Source organism: Polypterus senegalus, chromosome 8 (genome assembly GCF_016835505.1).
Source record: "Polypterus senegalus isolate Bchr_013 chromosome 8, ASM1683550v1, whole genome shotgun sequence".
NCBI classification, from domain to species: domain Eukaryota; kingdom Metazoa; phylum Chordata; class Cladistia; order Polypteriformes; family Polypteridae; genus Polypterus; species Polypterus senegalus.
The window spans coordinates 126,968,125-126,987,742 of record NC_053161.1 but is presented as its reverse complement, the minus strand read 5'-3'; the positions used below and the strand labels follow the sequence as shown (position 1 = coordinate 126,987,742).

The 19,618-nt window shown below is 36.9% G+C and overlaps 1 protein-coding gene across 1 annotated transcript in view; it reads left to right on the top strand.

Annotated features, from left to right (window-relative positions):
* LOC120534588 (serine/threonine-protein phosphatase 6 regulatory ankyrin repeat subunit B-like) overlaps window positions 1-12,546 on the top strand; it is a 78,548-nt gene extending 66,002 nt beyond the window's left edge. Inside the window, exons 9-10 of the mRNA XM_039762179.1 lie at window positions 11,974-12,137; window positions 12,485-12,546. Of these exons, the coding sequence (XP_039618113.1) occupies window positions 11,974-12,137; window positions 12,485-12,546 (226 nt within the window). The remainder of the gene's footprint in view (window positions 1-11,973; window positions 12,138-12,484) is intronic.
* Window positions 12,547-19,618: the final 7,072 nt, after the last annotated feature.

Here is a 19,618-nt window from a genome sequence, read left to right as displayed (position 1 = left end):
TGGCCATCTCGAGATTAACTGGGCTGAGTTTTCAATTACTGTACATGATTTTGTAAAATGTTATTAAAACATATATTTTATTTACTCCACTAATACATCTAATTACATTCTATCATCACTGTATTTTTAAATATGACTCATTGTTGGAAAAATGTTTAATGAACAAGAATGTGATATCTTTATCTTTGATGCAACATTAATAATATTGCAACTTTCAAAGATGTTAACTAACTCCGAGAATGCGATAGAATTCATGCATTTTTGAGGGGTACTTTTTTTGCAAATTCCAAATGCACAACTTAGGTTAATTTTTGACCCTTATTTGAAGCGAAGGAGTGTCTGTGTGTGCCTGTTTCAGTAGGCCTTATAATGGACTGGTGCACCAGCAAGGGCTGATGTTTACTTTAGTTACCGGCGTTATCTTCAGCTTTCAGCAACCACGTAAAATAAGATCTTAGAAGAACAGAAGAATGGAAAATTGAGACTGAAGCTCCATTCCTACATACATTCACTTTCTCTCAAGAACACAAACCCCCTGCTCTTGCAATAGTTGATGATTTACTAAACAGTACAGTATTCATTTTTTCATCCATGTGATGGACTGGCACCCCCGTTTACACATATTTTCCACCTTGTATTTGATTCTTTTGAAGTAAGTTGGTCTGATTCTGATAATTGATGGATGAATACAAGGTGGTTGGAATGTTGTTCATTCAGACATTGACTGATTACATATTTAATTCCAGTACCCACCAGAATGCACATTTGCTCAAAGGCTAAGGAAATTAGGCCTCAGGACTTTACAAAATGGGCGGCACGGTGGTGCAGTGGGTAGCGCTGTTGCCTCGCAGTTAGGAGACCTGGGTTAGCTTCTTGGGTCCTCCCTGCATGGAGTTTGCATGTTATCCCCCTGTCTGTGTGGGTTTCCTCCGGGTGCTCCCACAGTCCAAAGACATGCAGGTTAGGTGCATTGGCAATCCCAAATTGTCCTTAGTATGTGGGTGTGTGTATGTGTGTGTGTGCACGCCCTGCGGTGGGCTGGCACCCTGCCCAAAGTTTGTTTCCTGCCTTGCACCCTGTGTTGGCTGGGATTTGTTCCAGCAGACCCCCATGACCCTGTAGTTAGGATAAAGTGGGTTGGATAATGGATGGATGGATGAACTTTAAAAATTAAATCTCAAGGGCAACAATAAGGCTAATCCAAATGAATTCTTTCACTTAAAAAGATAATCATGTACCTTCAGGATAGTCCATTCATGATCAAATCCAGTAAGCACTTCTTCACACAAAGGGTTATGGAGCACAATATTAAGACAGGGAATTGAAACGTAACTGTTAAAAAATATGTGAGTAAGGCATTGGGTTAAATTAGCTACATAAATCATGCCTGATGAATTGAATGGACTTCCTACATTTGTGAAATGCTGCATGTCTTACACTTGTGGAGCTGTTACTGAAAAATGAGAAGAGTCTCTGAGTGTATTCTAAGGGTGATTAATTGCTAAATGGATTTAAAAAGTGTGATGATTTTCAGACTGAAGAAAGGCAGGAGCAGACAGTGGTCTAGAATGGGGACACCTTTTTTCTACCCATAGTCCTTGACAATGACATGTCAGCATACTAGAAAGACATGATAATGACTTATGTTTACATTATAAGAAAGCAGGCAAACAATGACAAAGAGTTGGGGTATCACCCTAGTAACCCCATATAATTGGAAGCAAGCAATTGCATTGAAAATACACAATAAATGTGCAGACATATTTTAAGATTGAGTTCTCAAAATGAACTGAATTAAGAGCTTAAGAATCTTCAGGCTTTGAGGTGGATCCAGGTGAACGGACACTAGAAGTGACGTCAGTGGTGGTAAAGCAGTCAGTCATCCAGTCAGCAGAGGGAGGAAGAGAAGAGACATTATTATGCAGCACCAACCGTTGGAGTGGCAGAGAATTACAATTACTTGAGCCCTTAAGCTGTCCCTTGTGCACAGCACACAACAACATACAATGCTCTAGTGAGTCTAGAGTTAGTAGGAATGCTTGAGCAAAGCTTTCCTGAAAAGATGCAGTCTAGCTAAAGAAACAAAAAAATGAAAGTCAGGTAAGTCTAAATTATTTTGCTGAATTTAGATCATCAAATGATGACCCAGAACCTACATAGGCAAGCGTATGTTGGCAACTAGGTTTGACTTGTTCAGTTTGTGTTGCTCTCATCTTAACTCCTTTCCTGTTACCCTCCCCATGTGTGTGTTGGTGACCTTAAAAGACTAAAAAAAAATGTCTGAAATTTCCTCTTTAAGTGTTGCATGTCTGTCACCCTTGAATCAGCAAGTAGTCTTTAAAAAAATAAACCTGTAATTTAGTGTTCAACAGATGCCTAGGTGATTTAATAGTTAAGGCAAAACCTGCAACCCTGTGGTGAAAATGTGCCTGAGCCACACTGTACTACAACAAGAGAAATCAGCCAATTATCTTAAAACTGTGAAACAAGCAGATTGCTACTTATGGATGTCATAATTAAAAATTAGGAATCATCTGCCTTCTGTTTGCTGAAAGATTTGCTGTCTGTATAAAGGAATTAAATATTATAATTACTGTCTGTGTGCTTAGGATGTCTATCCACCATACGCATCCTTTCAGGCTTTCTTATAAAACAATTCCCTTGAAAGGATTATCATCTTCAAAAACATATGTTGTGTTTCGGTTCAGTGTTTCATGTGACCCTCATTTGAAATTTTTATGTCCCACAAAATTTTGTGTCTTTAATGAAATAAGATTTATTAACATTTCCTTTAATCCTGGAAAAATATACATATATTATTATTATATTATTTTAATTTCTGACTATTAAATTTGCATTTAAGAAGTTGTGACAGGCCACTGTCTATACTGTATTATGCCAGGGATAGTACACATAAGGGCTGTAGAGGCAGCAGCCATTTATTGTTATGTGTCAGGAATATCAGTGTTTATGCTGGAGAAAGACATAGGAGTGGAAAGGATGGCTCTGAGAAAGCTGCACACCTTGATAGCAGAGCATAACCATGGAAAAGCGCTTGAAAGCAAGCAGAAAAATGACTGTCCAAGAACCCTTTTTATATTATGTCATGATACAAATATACCCAGGCAGTGCGAGGTACTTCTGCTAGTTCTAAAACTTTTTTGCCAGAAAAATTTACATTTTGTTAATACTTAACATAATGTGTGAACTTGATATCATTTGCATATAACTTTTCATGCAAAACTGTACTTTCGGGAACAGGAATAGTGTTGCTGCCAGAGGCGTGTAAAATGGGTTGCTGAACAATTGCCTATGCATTATATGGATGCCCACCTCCTGTTCTGGCTGAGAAATTACACTATTTGAGCCTGTAAAACATCTCCCATGCGTACATCTGTGACAATGTGCATGTTCTTCTTTTCATGCCCGCATATGCTGGCTTCATGTCCAAATATCTGTTAATGGATCATTGGATAGCCAAGTTTCAGCCACTTGCACTCTGTCCCATTTAAGTGTGTGTCCGGTCGAACTTGTATGTGTGTAAATCAGAGACTGTGGATCCTTTCTTCTGATCGCATTGTAATGTTCCTGTATACGTGTGGAAAATGTTTTTTGATGTCTGCTCCACGTATGCATTTACAGTATGTATTTATATGTATGTATGTATATATATTGTATGTACTGTATATGTATGTATATATGTATATGGTTATTTATATATAAACACATACACATACACTACATTCTGAACTATGGACTAAAAAAGGAAGACAATTGTGAAAAGAAAGAAAAAAACTGCTAACTTGGCAGTCACAGTCACAGTGAGGCATTTTGCTGTTGGTAAAAATTATGCACTTTTTCTGAATGATTTGTTTTCTGCAAATTCTCAGTGTTAGTTTGTCAGAGAGAAAATGTGCAGCTTTGTACATAATGACACTCTTTATTTTTATCTTTATTTTCTCAGTTGCTATTGCCTCCAGGGGGTCCAGGGTATGTCCCATAACTCAACCTTTTTTTTTCATTAGCTTGTTGATTCGTTGGCCCTTCTCTTGAAGTGATGTTGCCAGCCCAGCACACTGCAGCATAGAAAATTGCACAGGCTATCACAGAGTTGTAGAAGATGTGAAGGATGTAACTTCCCACATTAAAGAAACACATTCTGCTAAGGAAAAAGAGCCTGCCTTACCCTTTCTTATTTAGTTCCTTTGTGTTCCAAGACCAGTCCAAACTGTCATTGATGTGAAGTACCTGAATAGTACCCGAAAGTCAATAAACATTACCTTGGTTTTGCCGATGTAAAGATACAGACAACTTTTTTTGCACCAAGAAACAAAGTTATACATCTGATTCCTATACTCTGTCACATCCCCTTTATCAATACATCTCATAAACGCAAAATCATCTGAGAATTTCTGCAAGTGACATAATTGTGTCTTTCACTCACATTTGTATCAGAAACATTGTCCTTGAGATAACCTTGTACAATAAATTCAAATCAAGCACAAGCAGAAGTCAAATTTTATCAATCTGATCAACCTAAAACAGATCCTCACATTTCTTAGGCACTTACTTTAGGGGTTGTAATTCATGAGGACTGAAGCTTTGGCTAAATGTGAAAGGAATAAAAAAAAAGTGGATAAGATTAAAAATGCCGAAAGATATGGAAATCAATTAGACTAATAAAATGCAAACTAGAACACATTATTAAAATGAATGAATGAAGTTCAAATACAAAATGAACAAAACTCATTAGGTGAAGATTGCAAGCTGCAAGTCAAAACTGAGCAATCCTAAATAAAGGAACATGAGACAGAAAGATTTAAAGAACACTGCTGAAGAGATCGAGAGCCTGCTTAAAAATGCCAGCAATTACTAGCAATAACTGAAGTTTCCAGGCCATAAGTGGAGGAAATAGCTTGAGGCAAACAGAAAGATGAAATCCACTAGCCCTGGGCCCTTTGCATCCTTTCCCCAGCATACAGAGAGGGCAGCCATTGCATTGCTCAATTAAACTGTTTGCATCATTGAATTTTTTTCTTGCTGCATTATAGACTTTTAGATCAACTTTAGCCGCAGGCTGGTAAGTGATTTGATTTAATATTTTTTGTTTAGAACACTTCCAGCAGCTCATTCTGTAGCTGGTTGTGTGCAGACAAACTGTTCTGACCCTAAAATATCCACTGCTTAAGAAATTTCCTCATTGCCTAGTTGCCTGTTATTTAGAGACTTGCTAGGCCTGACAAAGGACATAGATCTTCCTTTTTATAATCTGGTGTTTAGGAATTAAAATAAATTACTGTTAACAAACTAGTCTTTTTGTATTTCATTATGTATTTATCCTTTTTTGACTCTGCATAAAACAAGCAATCTAGTAGTCTGAAAGAAAATTGTTCTGGATTTTCACAGTACATCATCTCTTTAACATTACATAAAATGCAAGATTGAACTTAATATTCAAATAATAAGATTTATTTTCTGCAATTGTGTCTAGCACCATGTGGCTAAAGAGTTCAGTTCAAGTGGGGATGATATGAAAAGAAAGAGTCTCACCCGAAATGATGCCCAGGACTGCAGAGATTTGAAGAAAAATATTTGTGAGGTAGCTAGCTAGATAGATAGATAGATAGATAGATAGATAGATAGATAGATAGATAGATAGATAGATAGATAGATTATTTGTCCCCATTTAACCTGGAAACTGGATGTTAAACCAATGATGGTAACGTGTAATGGAAATGTGGCTTACGATTATAAGAATAAAATTGGTGAGATAAGCAATGTTACTAAGTTCTGAGGCATACTGTTAATTTGGATAAAGCACACACTTTTCATTGTCACCATTAATATGCACCTGACAATCTTAAGACAAAGTGCAAACAAATCTGCATTTTCAAGAAAATAAAATAACAACTCAAATACATGGTGCATCCCCATGACTGTTGCTCATTATGAAAAAAATTGCCATTTGATGTCTAACATTGGTTAAAAAAAAATATATATATATATATATATATATATATATATATATATATATATATATATATATATATATATATATAATATTTAATAAACAAATTATATTTTCGAACAGTTCATATTTCCACAACTGGATGTTTTTCATTTTTGAAAATAGCTACAGTGAGTCAAGAATATAATAAGGGGCAAATTTATATGTAGAGCAGATATGAATGCAGCACCCTGAAATTAAGAAAGTATGGTAATACTTGATGGTACTTAAGCAAAGTAAAATTATCAGCATTTTACTATTAGTGTTAAGACTTTTTTTTATTTCACTCATCCAAAGCTAAAAGGATTTTTTTCCTGTGTATGTAGATACATTTTGATTAAATCCAAGATGCCGTAACATGACATAGGAAGTTAGACAGCATGATGAATTGTACTATACCCTGTAGGCACAAAGGAGTGACATGGCATCTATTAATAGTGGAAACCACTGTTTTCCCAGTGTCATAAACTGCTTTTTTGACTCATGTTTCTTTTTTTTTTATCACAAATAAGCATATATTTTAAGTATGAAGCAGATAATTACCCTCCTGCCAAAGCAGAAGCAATGGAGTTTAATGAGCAGCCTGTCCTGCAAACACAGAAGAAACCCAGCTATTACTGAAATGCACCACAACTAAATGACTCATTCTGACATTTTTACCCCAATAAGACATATCTGAATTGTGTACTGTTTATTTATTCCTGCAAAAAATGCATATCTTATTATTTTTAAAATAAGTTGTTTCACAAAACATACATGGGTTTCTGCCAAAATTTTCAAAATCACTTACTAACTTGACACATTTTATCTAGTGGGCTTAGTAAATGACCTGTTAAGTTTGCATTGGGGGAAGGCAGAGCTTCACACTCACTCATGTGTTGGTATTTAAAGATGTGGCAGAAACTCTAAAGAGCACACAAGAATATGTCTACTGTTCTCAGAGAGGGACTAGGTTGGAGTTCAAATCTAGTCTCCTAGATTTGGAATGGAGTAAACAATATACAGTTAAATTTAATGTCCAAAGATGAAAATTCAAACTACACATATTAGCAAAGGTGTTTGCCATTTCCCGGTTTACAGAGGGATGTACAGTATATGTATAACACATGCCAGCAGAAATACACAGCAATGCCTAGGTGTACTTGAAAATGCAAAAATGACAAAATAGATAAATAAAAAGGTGTATCAAGCTTCTTGACTAATGACATATTTCAAACACTAATAAAGAAGAGAAATATAAAATTTCTTTGTAAACTATTCTGATCGAATGGTAGTGCAACCTAGGTTCAAGGATTTAATGCTGGGACACCAACTGGGTTGTCTCGTTTAATGCTTTCAAGAAAGAAACAAAAACAAACAGACAATGGGACTGCAAAACTGATAGTACAAGCAGTAGCTTTCTCTTGTATTAAAGGTGCTGCTCAGTTAAATAGGTCTTGGCTTCTTGTGCAACTCCATACGCTCAGTTGGTTTGACTAAAAATTAAATGCTTCCTTCCAGGGATTCTGGTCTTTATAGGACATGGGCAGAGTCAGTTGCCCTCACTGGGTATCTTCTCAGAGCTGTGGAGGCAGAAACGGGTGACAAGGTTAGCAACAGTGCCCCCTCTCACTTTGTGGTGGTAATACATACCTCAGCTAAGTCTAGGATGCAACCCACTGATGCACATTGATGTCACTATACTCATTGCTATTGCCAGTTATATCTATAATACTAGCGGAAGTTCCCAATATTGCCTGGGTGTATTTGTATAATGGGTTAATGTAAAAAAGCAAATACTTATGTTTTTTAAATGTTGACCCTTTTATCATTGCTGGCTGAAATGCTACAGTAGTGTTCCATACACCACCTTTCTGATAAATATTAATTTCTCTGCTCTTATGAATCAAGAGTTTATTATTTTTGTGTGTGACTGGATTCCATAATGTCTTTAAAAATTTGCTTAGTTGAACACTACTTCATATTTCCTGGTTTTCTGTTGTTTCATCAATAGATGTTTAATCCTACATGAATAAACTGGATGGCTTGTTGAACAATTGAATCCATAGACCACAAAAAGCATCTATAGGGGAGCCAGTGGCAATTTGGGTTCACAGATATTGCTCCAAGTCTCTGTATTATGACAGGGGACAGCACTAGTGATGGTATTTGTTAATTTCGCAAAGTTGATTCATTCAATGTGGATCTAAATTTGCCACAAATCGCAATGGTATGTTTGCGGCAAAATGTAAAGTTATAATTGTCTCATCAGAAAATGGACTTGAAAAAATGTTTACCAAACACTGTTTTCAGTCATTCCGTTTATACTATTTTCTGAATAATAACTCAGCATACACTAAACATTTCATTTTATTCTATTTCATATTGGCTTATCTCTTACTTAGTAACAATACACAGGTGTTTGTTAAAAAGTAAGGTTTTGCTTTGTTAAGAAAGGTAGTGTCATCAGTTCATTTTAGAATTATTGTCATGTGTACACAATGTAATGTAATTCCTATATGCATGCTAGACCACCACTCTCCTTGTCTGGCAACTCAAATCTCATTCTGTTTATGTATAATATAACTTAATATATATTAGGCAATGTTACGCAAAACAGCTTTTTCTTTTCACATAGTTTTGTGAAATTGATACTAACCTGCATTTTGAGGGAGTTTAAAGGAAGAAATGTTATTCCTTAAGGTTACAAGCATGATGCACCCCTTTTGGACCCATATATTTCTCAAAAAAGTATCTACATTAAATAAATGGGAAAAGCTATCTTTTAGAAATTCAACATGACTACATAACTCACGATGGGACAAAAAGATGAACTCTTTAGACAAAAGCTGTAACCCAGCAAGGCAATGAAGCTGTTATTCAAATGAATCAAGACGAAAACAGCATACCTGTGGTCGTAGATGAGATGGCTGATATAAAAGGCTGGTAATGATGTCCATCAGCCCCAGCACTCTCCTACTTTCTGCTGCATATTTGTTCCCCATATCAGTAATGATTTTTTGCTTTGTCCCTCAAGTTACAACCACTTTCTCTTCTCTGCCATATGGCCTATATTTTAAGTTGGACCGAGAGCAACATATCTGCAAAATTTAATGAAAACCAGATTTTTGCGTGTTTGGCAAATAAACAGATCGATTTTATATGCTATTTTGGAACAACCCATAGGTAAACCGTCTATCAGAAAAATCAGGATTGTTTGATTCTGTTCACACAATATCTGCAGTTTAGCCCTGAACTTATTTGTAACAAAATATAAGATTGTCAAACATGCTTAATTCATTTCAGGGTCATGGGAGGCTAGAGTCTAATCCAGCATCTTTGGAAGTAATGCAGGAAACAGACCTGGGCATGAAACACGCACAATATGAAATCATTATAATACTTCGCTACTGTTTCACAATACTGCTCAGCTTTTTATGAGTCGTTATACAACATAATTTAATTTGAAACTGCAGCCTTTTAAACTTTTGTCAATGCATGAAATTCAATATTGAATAAAAATTCAAGACCATTCTGTAAATTTATGTTCTGTCCACAGGGATTTGAAATTTTTTGCCTAAAGATAAGAAAAAGCTTCAGTTTTACTTATACTCGGTTCTCTCATTCTTCCAACAGGAATAAGTAAATAATATTCTCACATTCTAGTCTTTTGTTTGCATCTTCTTCATCTGCTCTGGTGTTTTACTTGCCCTTTCACTCCCAATTTGTTACCCCTATAATATTGTGGACATTGTTTCATCTAATAAAGACCCTGAAACTAAAAAGTTGTGTTTCTAATTTATGTTTTTTCAGCATTAAGTGAACTTTCATTGTATATTTTAAATAATAGCTGACTCCATAACAACACTCTTTAGCTGGAATTCTGAGTGGTTTGTTCACTTTCCACCTACTTATCAATTTAATGGGCAATTTACTTAGTCACACTACTGTATGTCAATTGTTGGTAGCTAAAAGAAGCAGGTTATTCATCTTGTGGGCAGAGGCAAAAATTCTTTTTCTAACTTCATTTGTTTCTTTCGTTTTGTGGGTTACATAGCAACTCATCTGATAGGTGCCCACATGTCTCATGAGGATGCCAACATACTGAGTCATTCTGTATACGTTGACGTGTATTATCCAGTTGTATTACTTAGTAGGCTTCCAGTCCTTCATCACTCATCAGTTGTCCCTGGAAAGTATGGAGTATCAATATTTCTTGTTCAGAGCTACACTCAGTATTCTCCTTTTGCATCTATAAAATAAGACATATTTCTATTTTTGAAGAGATTTTTAAGTGGCTCCTAACAGATGGAAAGAGGGCAATGGTGCCTTTAATTTGTTACATACCTGCTTCATTTAGAGCCACTTGGGACAAAAAGCTAAATGCCAATGACTATTAGTGTCAATTTAGTTAGCAAAATGTTTCCTACACTAAGACAAAGCACATTTTCTTATTACCTACACATCAAACAGAGTGACTTTCCAAAAGGATTTTCTGGTGTACAAGCACAAATCCATGTGTTGCAATTTTCATCATTACATGACAGCAGCCTAATGAGGCCTCTCCTTTTTAAGGTCATTCTGTAGCCTTTATTTTCTTTGTGGGTTTTCCTATACCCACATCCTTCCGTAAACTAAAGAACAGTTAATATTCCAAATTGTAATGCAAGCCAGATATATAATATAATAGACTACAAAGATATTCATGTGATAAATAGTAGTGTCTTGCTTCATTATAACTTGAGCACTTGCATTTAGTCGGTAGACTATATATGGGTAGGATTTTACTGTTTAAGCTGTGTGATAAGAGAGATCTTATAATAGCCTTCTACTCCCAAAACACAACCATGAAAAGGAGACATAAATGTTGGGAAGACTCAACACAACAATGAAAACAGAACACAACTTTTTATTGTCACACTGGGCTTAACAATATTACTTTTGAGCCTTTGTCTACCTGTAGGACAGGTTTTCCCCCTTGCCTCTCCTGTTTACCATTCATTTTATCATAATGTCCCTCTTTTCTGATGTTTCTTACTCTCTAGTGCAGGACCTTCACCTCAACCCATCTCCCTTCCCTTGACTCAAAAGGCCTTGGCCTTTAGACAGCTTTAAAACATATCCTGGGGTAACTTCCAGTATGGAATCACTTCTTTTGTATGGTGTGGGTTTACATTTTCTACAGGGCTTCAAAGATAGAATTCCCTCTAGCGATGTTCTTGTACCCATTAATTGTTAGTGCCACATCTCCCAGGTAGCCTCCATAAACCTGCAGATCTATGGAGAGTGCCATTGATAGACCTGGAGACTCACCTCCTTTCAGTTTTCAAGAGATCTTACTGCAATCATATGCTACCCTTGTTGTACAGTATTCCCACTCTCTGACTACCTTTCCTGGCCTCATACTTTTTTTATTCCATCTAGTGTGCCTGGAGAACATTGTATTCTCCCTCCCAGGATGCAGCTCTCTCTGAGTTGTTTTTCAACCCTCACTATTAACTTTCCAGGGCACCCGTTGTCGTGAATATGTCTTAGGAGCCAAACAATTGTTTACAGCACCAAAAGTGAATATGCTAAGTGTAGGATGGTCTGTGATGCATCTCTTGCAACCTAAAAAGGAAACATTTATTATTAGGTAAAAATGAATAATCCTGTTTCAAATAAAAATAACCTTCTTATGTCATCCATTGTGTAATTTTTCCTTTAATAAATTGCACACATTGGGTATTATGTTTTTAATTAACAATCCTAACTCGGTTTTTAGTGTTTTGAAAATCCTTTTAGTTGAAGTATCAGTTTTTGTGATATTTTGTGTTCACTGCTGCTACTAATAAATTTTTATCTATTTTCATGTGTTTTACATTAGAAGTAAAGTGTTTACAGCTAAGATGTCTAACAAATGGACACACGTGGATACACCTTATGTCTGGACAGCAGAAAACAAATTGTTTACTAATAATTTTCATATGTATGTTTTTCTTTTATAGTGTTTTGCATCTTGCTGCTCTTAAATCTGATTTGATTGAGATGTTAGTGATATTGTTAAAAGCAGGAGCTGAAGTCAACAAATGCAACAATGAACGGCACACCCCACTATTTTATGCTGTGCAAATATCAAATCTTCATGGAGCAGATCTTCTCCTCCGGAATGGTAAGACACACCTATCCATTACATTTGTTCATTTACATTTCTACTTAAACCCTTATATAGAATGATAGGTATTTTGATTGGCCTAACACTAGTTTCAGAGTTAACTAATTCACCAGAATTCATAACAAAGGCTTAATATCCAAAAAAATAATAATAATAAAAACATTTTTTGCGCCCTCCACCACCATAACCTATAATCTATGGGGAAGGAGCGAAAACTTTAGATTCATCAAAAATTTCAATCTCCATTTTTTATTTGATCTCCACATTTTAGGGTCCACTAATACCTAAAACATTGATATCTGATGTTGGCTGTGTGTCTGACTGTGTGTGTCTTTGTGTCACAGTTTCTCGAGGACTGTTTGGAGCTAAAACAGCAGGACATAAAAATACCAAACTCGAAACTTAAGCCTGTTATGAGATAACGATGTGTTGATTTGTTTTTGAGTCAAATTGTACAAGAGAAAGAGGCACTCTAGAGGAACCCTCAAATACTATAATTCTGCAATTACTTCTCATCAATTGCTATTGTAATGTCCATTTTTATGATCAGAAAGATCAGCATCACAGCGGTAAATAATTAGTGAAATGTTATAGAATAGTTCAGGTAACTTGGTTCCTAGGACATAAAGCCTACTGCAGCTCACGTCCAAATTTTTTTGTTCTCTATTTACCCTTAGCAGCTAACATCTTTCTAACAACAAACTATTACCAATTATCAATAGTGTTGATAGATTAAGCGTAAGGGGCATTGCATCATTACTCCCAGGATATAGGGTTGTTCTGGAGAGATTAAACAAGTAGTAAACTCCTCTCAACAAATAATAACAAATAATGTTGTTAAAATCCACCCCCTTCCATCTAGAGGCGCTTTTCTGTACTTTATCCACAAGCCCAATGTTCTACGATGTGCTAAGAAGTGCCTTTGGGGATCTTTTATGTCTGATGCTATCAGGCAATTCAGTGCTTCCTCCCAACATCCCAAACTAAGTGCTTACACTCTTATACATCTGTATCTGTGTTTGTCGAGGATTTCAAACTAGTTCAGATACCAGAAAGGCATTTCAGCAGTAGTATGACTCATTGTACAAATAACTCCACAGTCCAAGTGTCTTCATTTTAAAGATTTTATTGAAATTCAAAGCAAAATAAGGTAAAAAGCTGGTCATACATACAAAAAAGGGGAAAAGGGAAACTTCTTGTATATTGGTATTCTGCTTGAGGCTTAAACATGTAGGTTACATTTCTTAACTCTTATCATATACATTAGGCTCTATGTTTCATCTAGCTACATAGTGTACATAACAGTCAAAAACCTATATGCCCTTAATGCCTATTTGACTAATGGTTAATGTGTCCTTGTAACTAACTTTATTCTGAGGGTTATTCTGTTGTCACAATGTTCAGAAATTAAGAACATCCCACTACTTTATAGAGGGTTGAACTGAATTTTCAATTACCTATGTTAAAGCTACATTATATTCAAGTTCAAATCTAAGCAAACTAAGGTAAATTTAACATTAACATTAATTTAAAGGATCTGGCTCTTGCAAGGTCATTTGCTATTTTTGCACAATATGTTTATTTATTTATTTATTAATTTATTAATATGTCTCGCTATTTGTTGATCAATTGTATTATTTGCATTTTGTGTATGTTTCTGATCCTGTATGCATCTAGATTTTCCCTTGGGATTAGTCAACTTCATCTAATTTAATCTAACCTAATCTAATCTGATGCAATCTAATCAGCAAAGTGATTAGAATTGCACATGCTTATATGTTACAATTTCATAGTACATGATATCAGTCATTAGCACAGTACATTGCTCATTGGATTATTGTCTATGAAGATGTCTGCTAAACCAACTCAGTACCATTCCGAAAATTAAACCCCTCTCAGCATGGGGTGACTCAGTATAGAGCCTGATGGCTGAGAGCAGAAACAACCTCACATTGTGCTACTTGTAGCGTGAACTTCATACAGGAGGGCAGTCATTGTCCAAGATATTAGGCTACATCATGCGTGACCACGTCTTCCATAGAGTTCATAGAGCTATTTCCCAGCACACTGTTGCATAGCAAAATATACAGACCACTACAGACTTGTGGAAAACATGTAGAAGTTGCCTGCCTACACCAAAAGACCTCAGCTTCCTCAGCAAATAAAAGCTACTCTGACCCTTCATGTATAGAGATTCTATGTTAGAACCTCTCTTAGGCTTGTCATTCAGATACACTCCAAAGTATTTGTATATCTTTACCACCTCAACATCTTCACCATCAATGAGAACCAGGGGCAGAGTGGGATTGACCTTCCTGATGCCTACAATTATCTTCACTGTCTTGCTGATGGTGAGGTGTAGGTGGTTCAATTTCCACCATTCAACAAAGTCCTTTACTAGTGTCTTGTACTCATTTTCCTGCCCACTGCTGACACACAAATACTGCACTGACTGATTTGCTGTAGTTGTTTCCTCACCTGGTCCATTGTGAACGTCAGTTCTGGATGGGCAGGGAGAGGGCAGAATGGTGGGTGTAAGTCATAGTTGGTGATTGAGGTCAGAGATACTAGCAATTGGTAGGCACAAATTTCAGCAGAAAGTGAGGGGAGGGTGAGCATGTGGACAGTGGGTAGTGGTTTTCCAGTGTACTGTGGCCTAGAGTTGGGGCGCAAGAGATAGGTAACCCCACAGATTGCCCAGGTACCAGTGTGGGTAAACTGTGAGCAACTGATTAAAGCCTGTGTTGTTTTTTATTCCTTTCCACACCTCCTGTGTTTTTTTTTTTTTGCCTCAGATTGACTTCTAGTTCCCTCCTATAGTTCTCTTTAGCCTCCTTGACCTTTTCCTTGAACTCTCTCTGCATCTTCATCATTCCCCTCCCTATCTCCCACCCTGAAGGCTTCTTTTTTTGGTTAAGAAGAGCTTTTAATTTTCTGGTGAACCATGGTTTGTTGTTAGTGTAGCAGCAAACAGTCCTTTATGGAATAACAGTGTTCATACAGAATTGAATATATACCCAGTAAAGCAGTCAGTAAGTCCAGCAATATCCTCACCATACTGTTTGTAGAACTCCTCCCAGTCTGTGGCTTCAAAGCAGCCCCTTGAAAGAGTCAAGTGACTTAGGTGACCACTTTGTCATTGACCTTGCTGCTGCAGAACAATGGGCTTAAACCAGGGCGTACAATGAATGAGATTGTGATCTGGATCTCTCAAGAGTAGGAAGATAATTAGAATAATAATTGTCTAACATTGAGGTCAAATGTTCTATTATCTTGTAAACTAAACTTGACAAAGTGATCAAATGTGTATGAAGCTGCTGAGACAGAGACGCATGATTAAAGTATCTTTAAAATTACAAAGGATGCACTGGGGTGCTGCATCTGAAATTTAGCAGCAGTTGTGTGTATGATGTCACATACTACGCTTGGAACTGCAAAGGATAGAATGTAAACCGTGAGCAGAACAGTGTAGGAAAACTCTGTGGCAGATAGTAAGGGCATATACTGACACCTTGCAGCTCAATGTCCAGATTACATATTCTTTCACTTTAAGTGTAATATATCCAGTGTTATACCATTTGTCATTTACAAGTACAGTTAATTTCCATGTTTCACTCTTACCGTACAGTTGGTGTATTCAGTCAGTTCGTAGCATGGTAAATCTAGGCAATATGCAAATCTAGAACATGTTCGAGCAGCCACATCTCAACAAAACACATAAAGCTACAATCACAATATTTCATTTATTATCTCACAAATATAGCAAATTCTTCCATCTTGTTTTCCAGTAATCTTATATTTCCCATAATAATAGGGTTTGTGACTCAATTTCTTGTTCCTCCTGTTAACACCAGCTCCACTGCCCTGTTATCGGTGTTGAAGTGCCTTCAGTACTGTGTATCCATCTTCCGTTGAATAAATAATGTCTGATGCCACAAAGCTAACAGCTAATTCTTTGTGTAAACAATACCATCGCTGTTGTTGTTAAAAAGCCTAATGGAATAAAGTGTCCCAAAAGTCAGAATAAGTATAAAAACTTTACACATCTTATTAATAATTATCAAGGAGGAAGGATTCAAGTTAGAATGAGGATGAAAACTTTACTCATCTTATTAATGACTATCAAGGAGGAAGGACTACTAGCAAGGAGGACGTAAGGACAGCTATGAAGAGGATGAAGAATGAAAAGGCAGTTGGTCTAGATGGCATACCTGTAGTTGTTTAGGAGAGATGGCAGTGGAGTTTTTAACCAGATTGTTTAATGGAATCTTGGAAATTGAGAGGATGCCTGAGGAGTCGAGAGGAAGTGTATTGGTACCGATTTTTAAGAATAAGGGAGATGTGCAGAGCTATAGTAGCTACAGGGGGATACAATTGATGAGCCACAGCATGATGTTATTGGAGAGAGTAGTGGAAGCTGAGTTAAGAAGGAAGGTGATGATTAGTAAGCAGCAGTATGGTTTCATGCCAAGAAAGAGCATCAGAGATGCAATGTTTGCTCTGAGGGTGTTGATGGAGAAGTATAGATAAGGCCAGAAGGAGCTGCATTGCGTCTTTGTGGACCTCGAAAAGCATATGACAGGGCGCCTCAAGAGGAGTTCTGGCATTGTATGAGGAAGTCAGGAGTGGCAGAGAAGGAAGAAGAGTTGTAAGGGAAGTATGATAGTGGTGAGGACTGCGGTAGGAGTGACTGATGCATTCAATGTGGAAGTCAGATTACATCAGGAATCAAATCTTTCTTATTTGCAACATTGATGGAAAGATTGACAGATGAGATAAGACAGGAAACCCCATGGACTATGTGATGTTTGCTGACGACATTGTGATCTGTAGCAAGAGTAGGGAGCAGGTTGAGGAGACCCTGGAGAATTGTGGAAGAGAGGTGAAAAAGAGAGTGCAGGCAGGGTTGGGTGGAGAAGAGTGTCAGCAAGAGTGAAAGAGAAGATCTACACAACAGTAGTTAAACCGGCTATGTTACATGGGTTGGAGATGGTGGCAGTGACCAGAAAGCAGGAGATAGAGCTAGAGTTAAAGATGCTAAGATTTGCATTGGGTGTGCCAATGATGGACAGGATTAGAAACAAGTACATTTAGAGAGTCAGCTCAGGTTGGAAGGTTAGGAGACAAAGTCAGAGAGTCGAGATTGCATTGATATGGACATGTGCAGAGGAGAGATGCTGGGTATATTGGGAAAAAGATGTTAAAGATAGAACTGCCAGGCAAGAGGAAAAGAGGAAGGCCTAAGAGAAGATTTATGGATGTGGTGAGAGAAGACATGCAGGTGATGGATGTAACATAGCAAGATGCAGAAGACAGGAAGATATGGAAGAAGATGATTTGCTGTGGCAATCCCTAACTGAAGCAGCCGAAAGAAGAAGAAGAAGAAGATTAATGACTATCAACAGAGTACAGTATTGCTAACTAGAACAACCAACAACAATAAAACACTTCAATGCTAGAAAATAAAAAGAGGCACAGAGCTAATATAATATCAAGCCACTCCCCACAGTGCAAGAATAGTACAAATACAACTTAGTCATTATAATTATTTTTTTAATTTTCTGTGATATGTTCAATACAATTTCCAACCTATAAATATATATTTTTGGAGTATGTGAGATTTTTGTGGTGTCTGATGCCTCTAGCCTGTTTCTAGGTTGTTCAGGCAGGCCCATCATGGGCATTGTGAAATATTATTAGTATATGTTAGGAAGTCCAATAAAAAGATTCAACCCCTTCATCCTTGGATTCCAAGGCTCCCAGTATCTCTGTTGTCTTTTCCATGGGGAAGAGTAGCACCTTTGAGACATAGCAATGGCGTCAGTTACTACAGAAGGAAACTCAGACATGAGAGAGAACAGAGGAGGGGCAGTAAAAATTCACTAACATAGTAATGGTTGTATATTTTTGAATAACATACTAAAATACAATACGACCAGCAAATTAGAAGCTTTAATCAGATTAGGCCAAACATAGCAAGTCTAATATTTCTCAGAAAAGTGTCTAGATGAAAATAAATGGGAATTGGAATGGGAATTGCTGAGGTGGGCTGGTGCCCTGCCTGGGGTTTGTTTCCTGCATTGCTCCCTGTGTTGGCTGGGATTGGCTCCAGCAGACCCCTGTGACCTTGTTAGTTAGGATATGGCGGGTTGGATAATGAATGGATGGAAATTGGAAATTCAGCACAACCAATGATTAGGCAAAATGACATACTTTTACACAAAAGCTGTAATTCAGCAAGACAATAAACTTGTTATTCTCATTATTTGAGAAGAGAATGCTGAATTTGTAGCCTTAGATGATATCCTACTGGCTGATGCAAAACTTTTTCTGTGCCAAAAACGAACTCTCTCCTACTGCCTGCTGGGAATTGTAGTCCCCATGTACATGCTAGGTTTTGGGTTGCCCCATCCATGTCAATCCCACTTCCAGATATGTAGTATCTTGTGTTTTAAATTGGACCTATGGCAACACATGTGCAAAATTGTATAAGAATCGGTTCAGCCATGTTTGCATGATTAGCAAACAAACAGAATGAATTGAATTTACCCTTGGGATTAATAAATTTTATCTAATATAATCTAATCTAATTATGATTTTGCTTATGCAGATATGGACTGAAGCTCCTGGACTAGTATAAAGCAATTTAATCCATGCAGATAACCTGGGACCCAATCTAAAATTGCAGATTACAGTAAAGAGACTGAGACCATTCTACTGTATCATAGGGATTTTCTGCATCCAAAGATCACTGGATTATTTATTACATTCAACAAGGGCTGAAGACTGGATACTGTTTGTCAGAGGTCCCTTTTAAAGGGGAGGCCATCCATCATGATCCTTAGAAAGTGCAAGGATCATCCAACCATAAATGTACTATGATCTGCATGTATCTAGGTAGGAGATGTGGTTCCATCCCATCTGTATAAATCTAGGTAGAATTAGACTATTTTCATAAGATGCCAGAGTCCTTGTCAGCCTGCTCCCAGTGGCACAGTTGCACACCAGGGCTCCCCAGGGGTTGACACTTTCACATGGATATAACTGGGCTTTCCTACATGTGGATCCCTATTTAGATCATACAGCTCAGTCTCAGAAGCATGTCGGCCTATGGCAGTACAGAAAAACACAAGAAATATTATTGGCTTTGCTACATTGATGCCTAGTAAGACGAATGTTTCTGGTAATGTATTACATTCTGTTGTTAAATGGTAATTCATAAATGCACAAATGTTTATTTTAATGTGGTAAAGTCATTACTCTTCAAATCTGTCATCTTTCTTATAAATATATAAATATAAATGCCTTAAATCCTTGTAAATTAGCAGTACTTGTTTTTTCCTAGCAGAAGCTACAGTACATAATGTTCTTATGTAACACTTTTACACATTTGTCTTCCTGCTTAGAGCTGAGACAGTAGTAGTTACTTATTTTCACACTTCTCTCTCACTTCGGTCTAAATAAGGCACAGATGATAA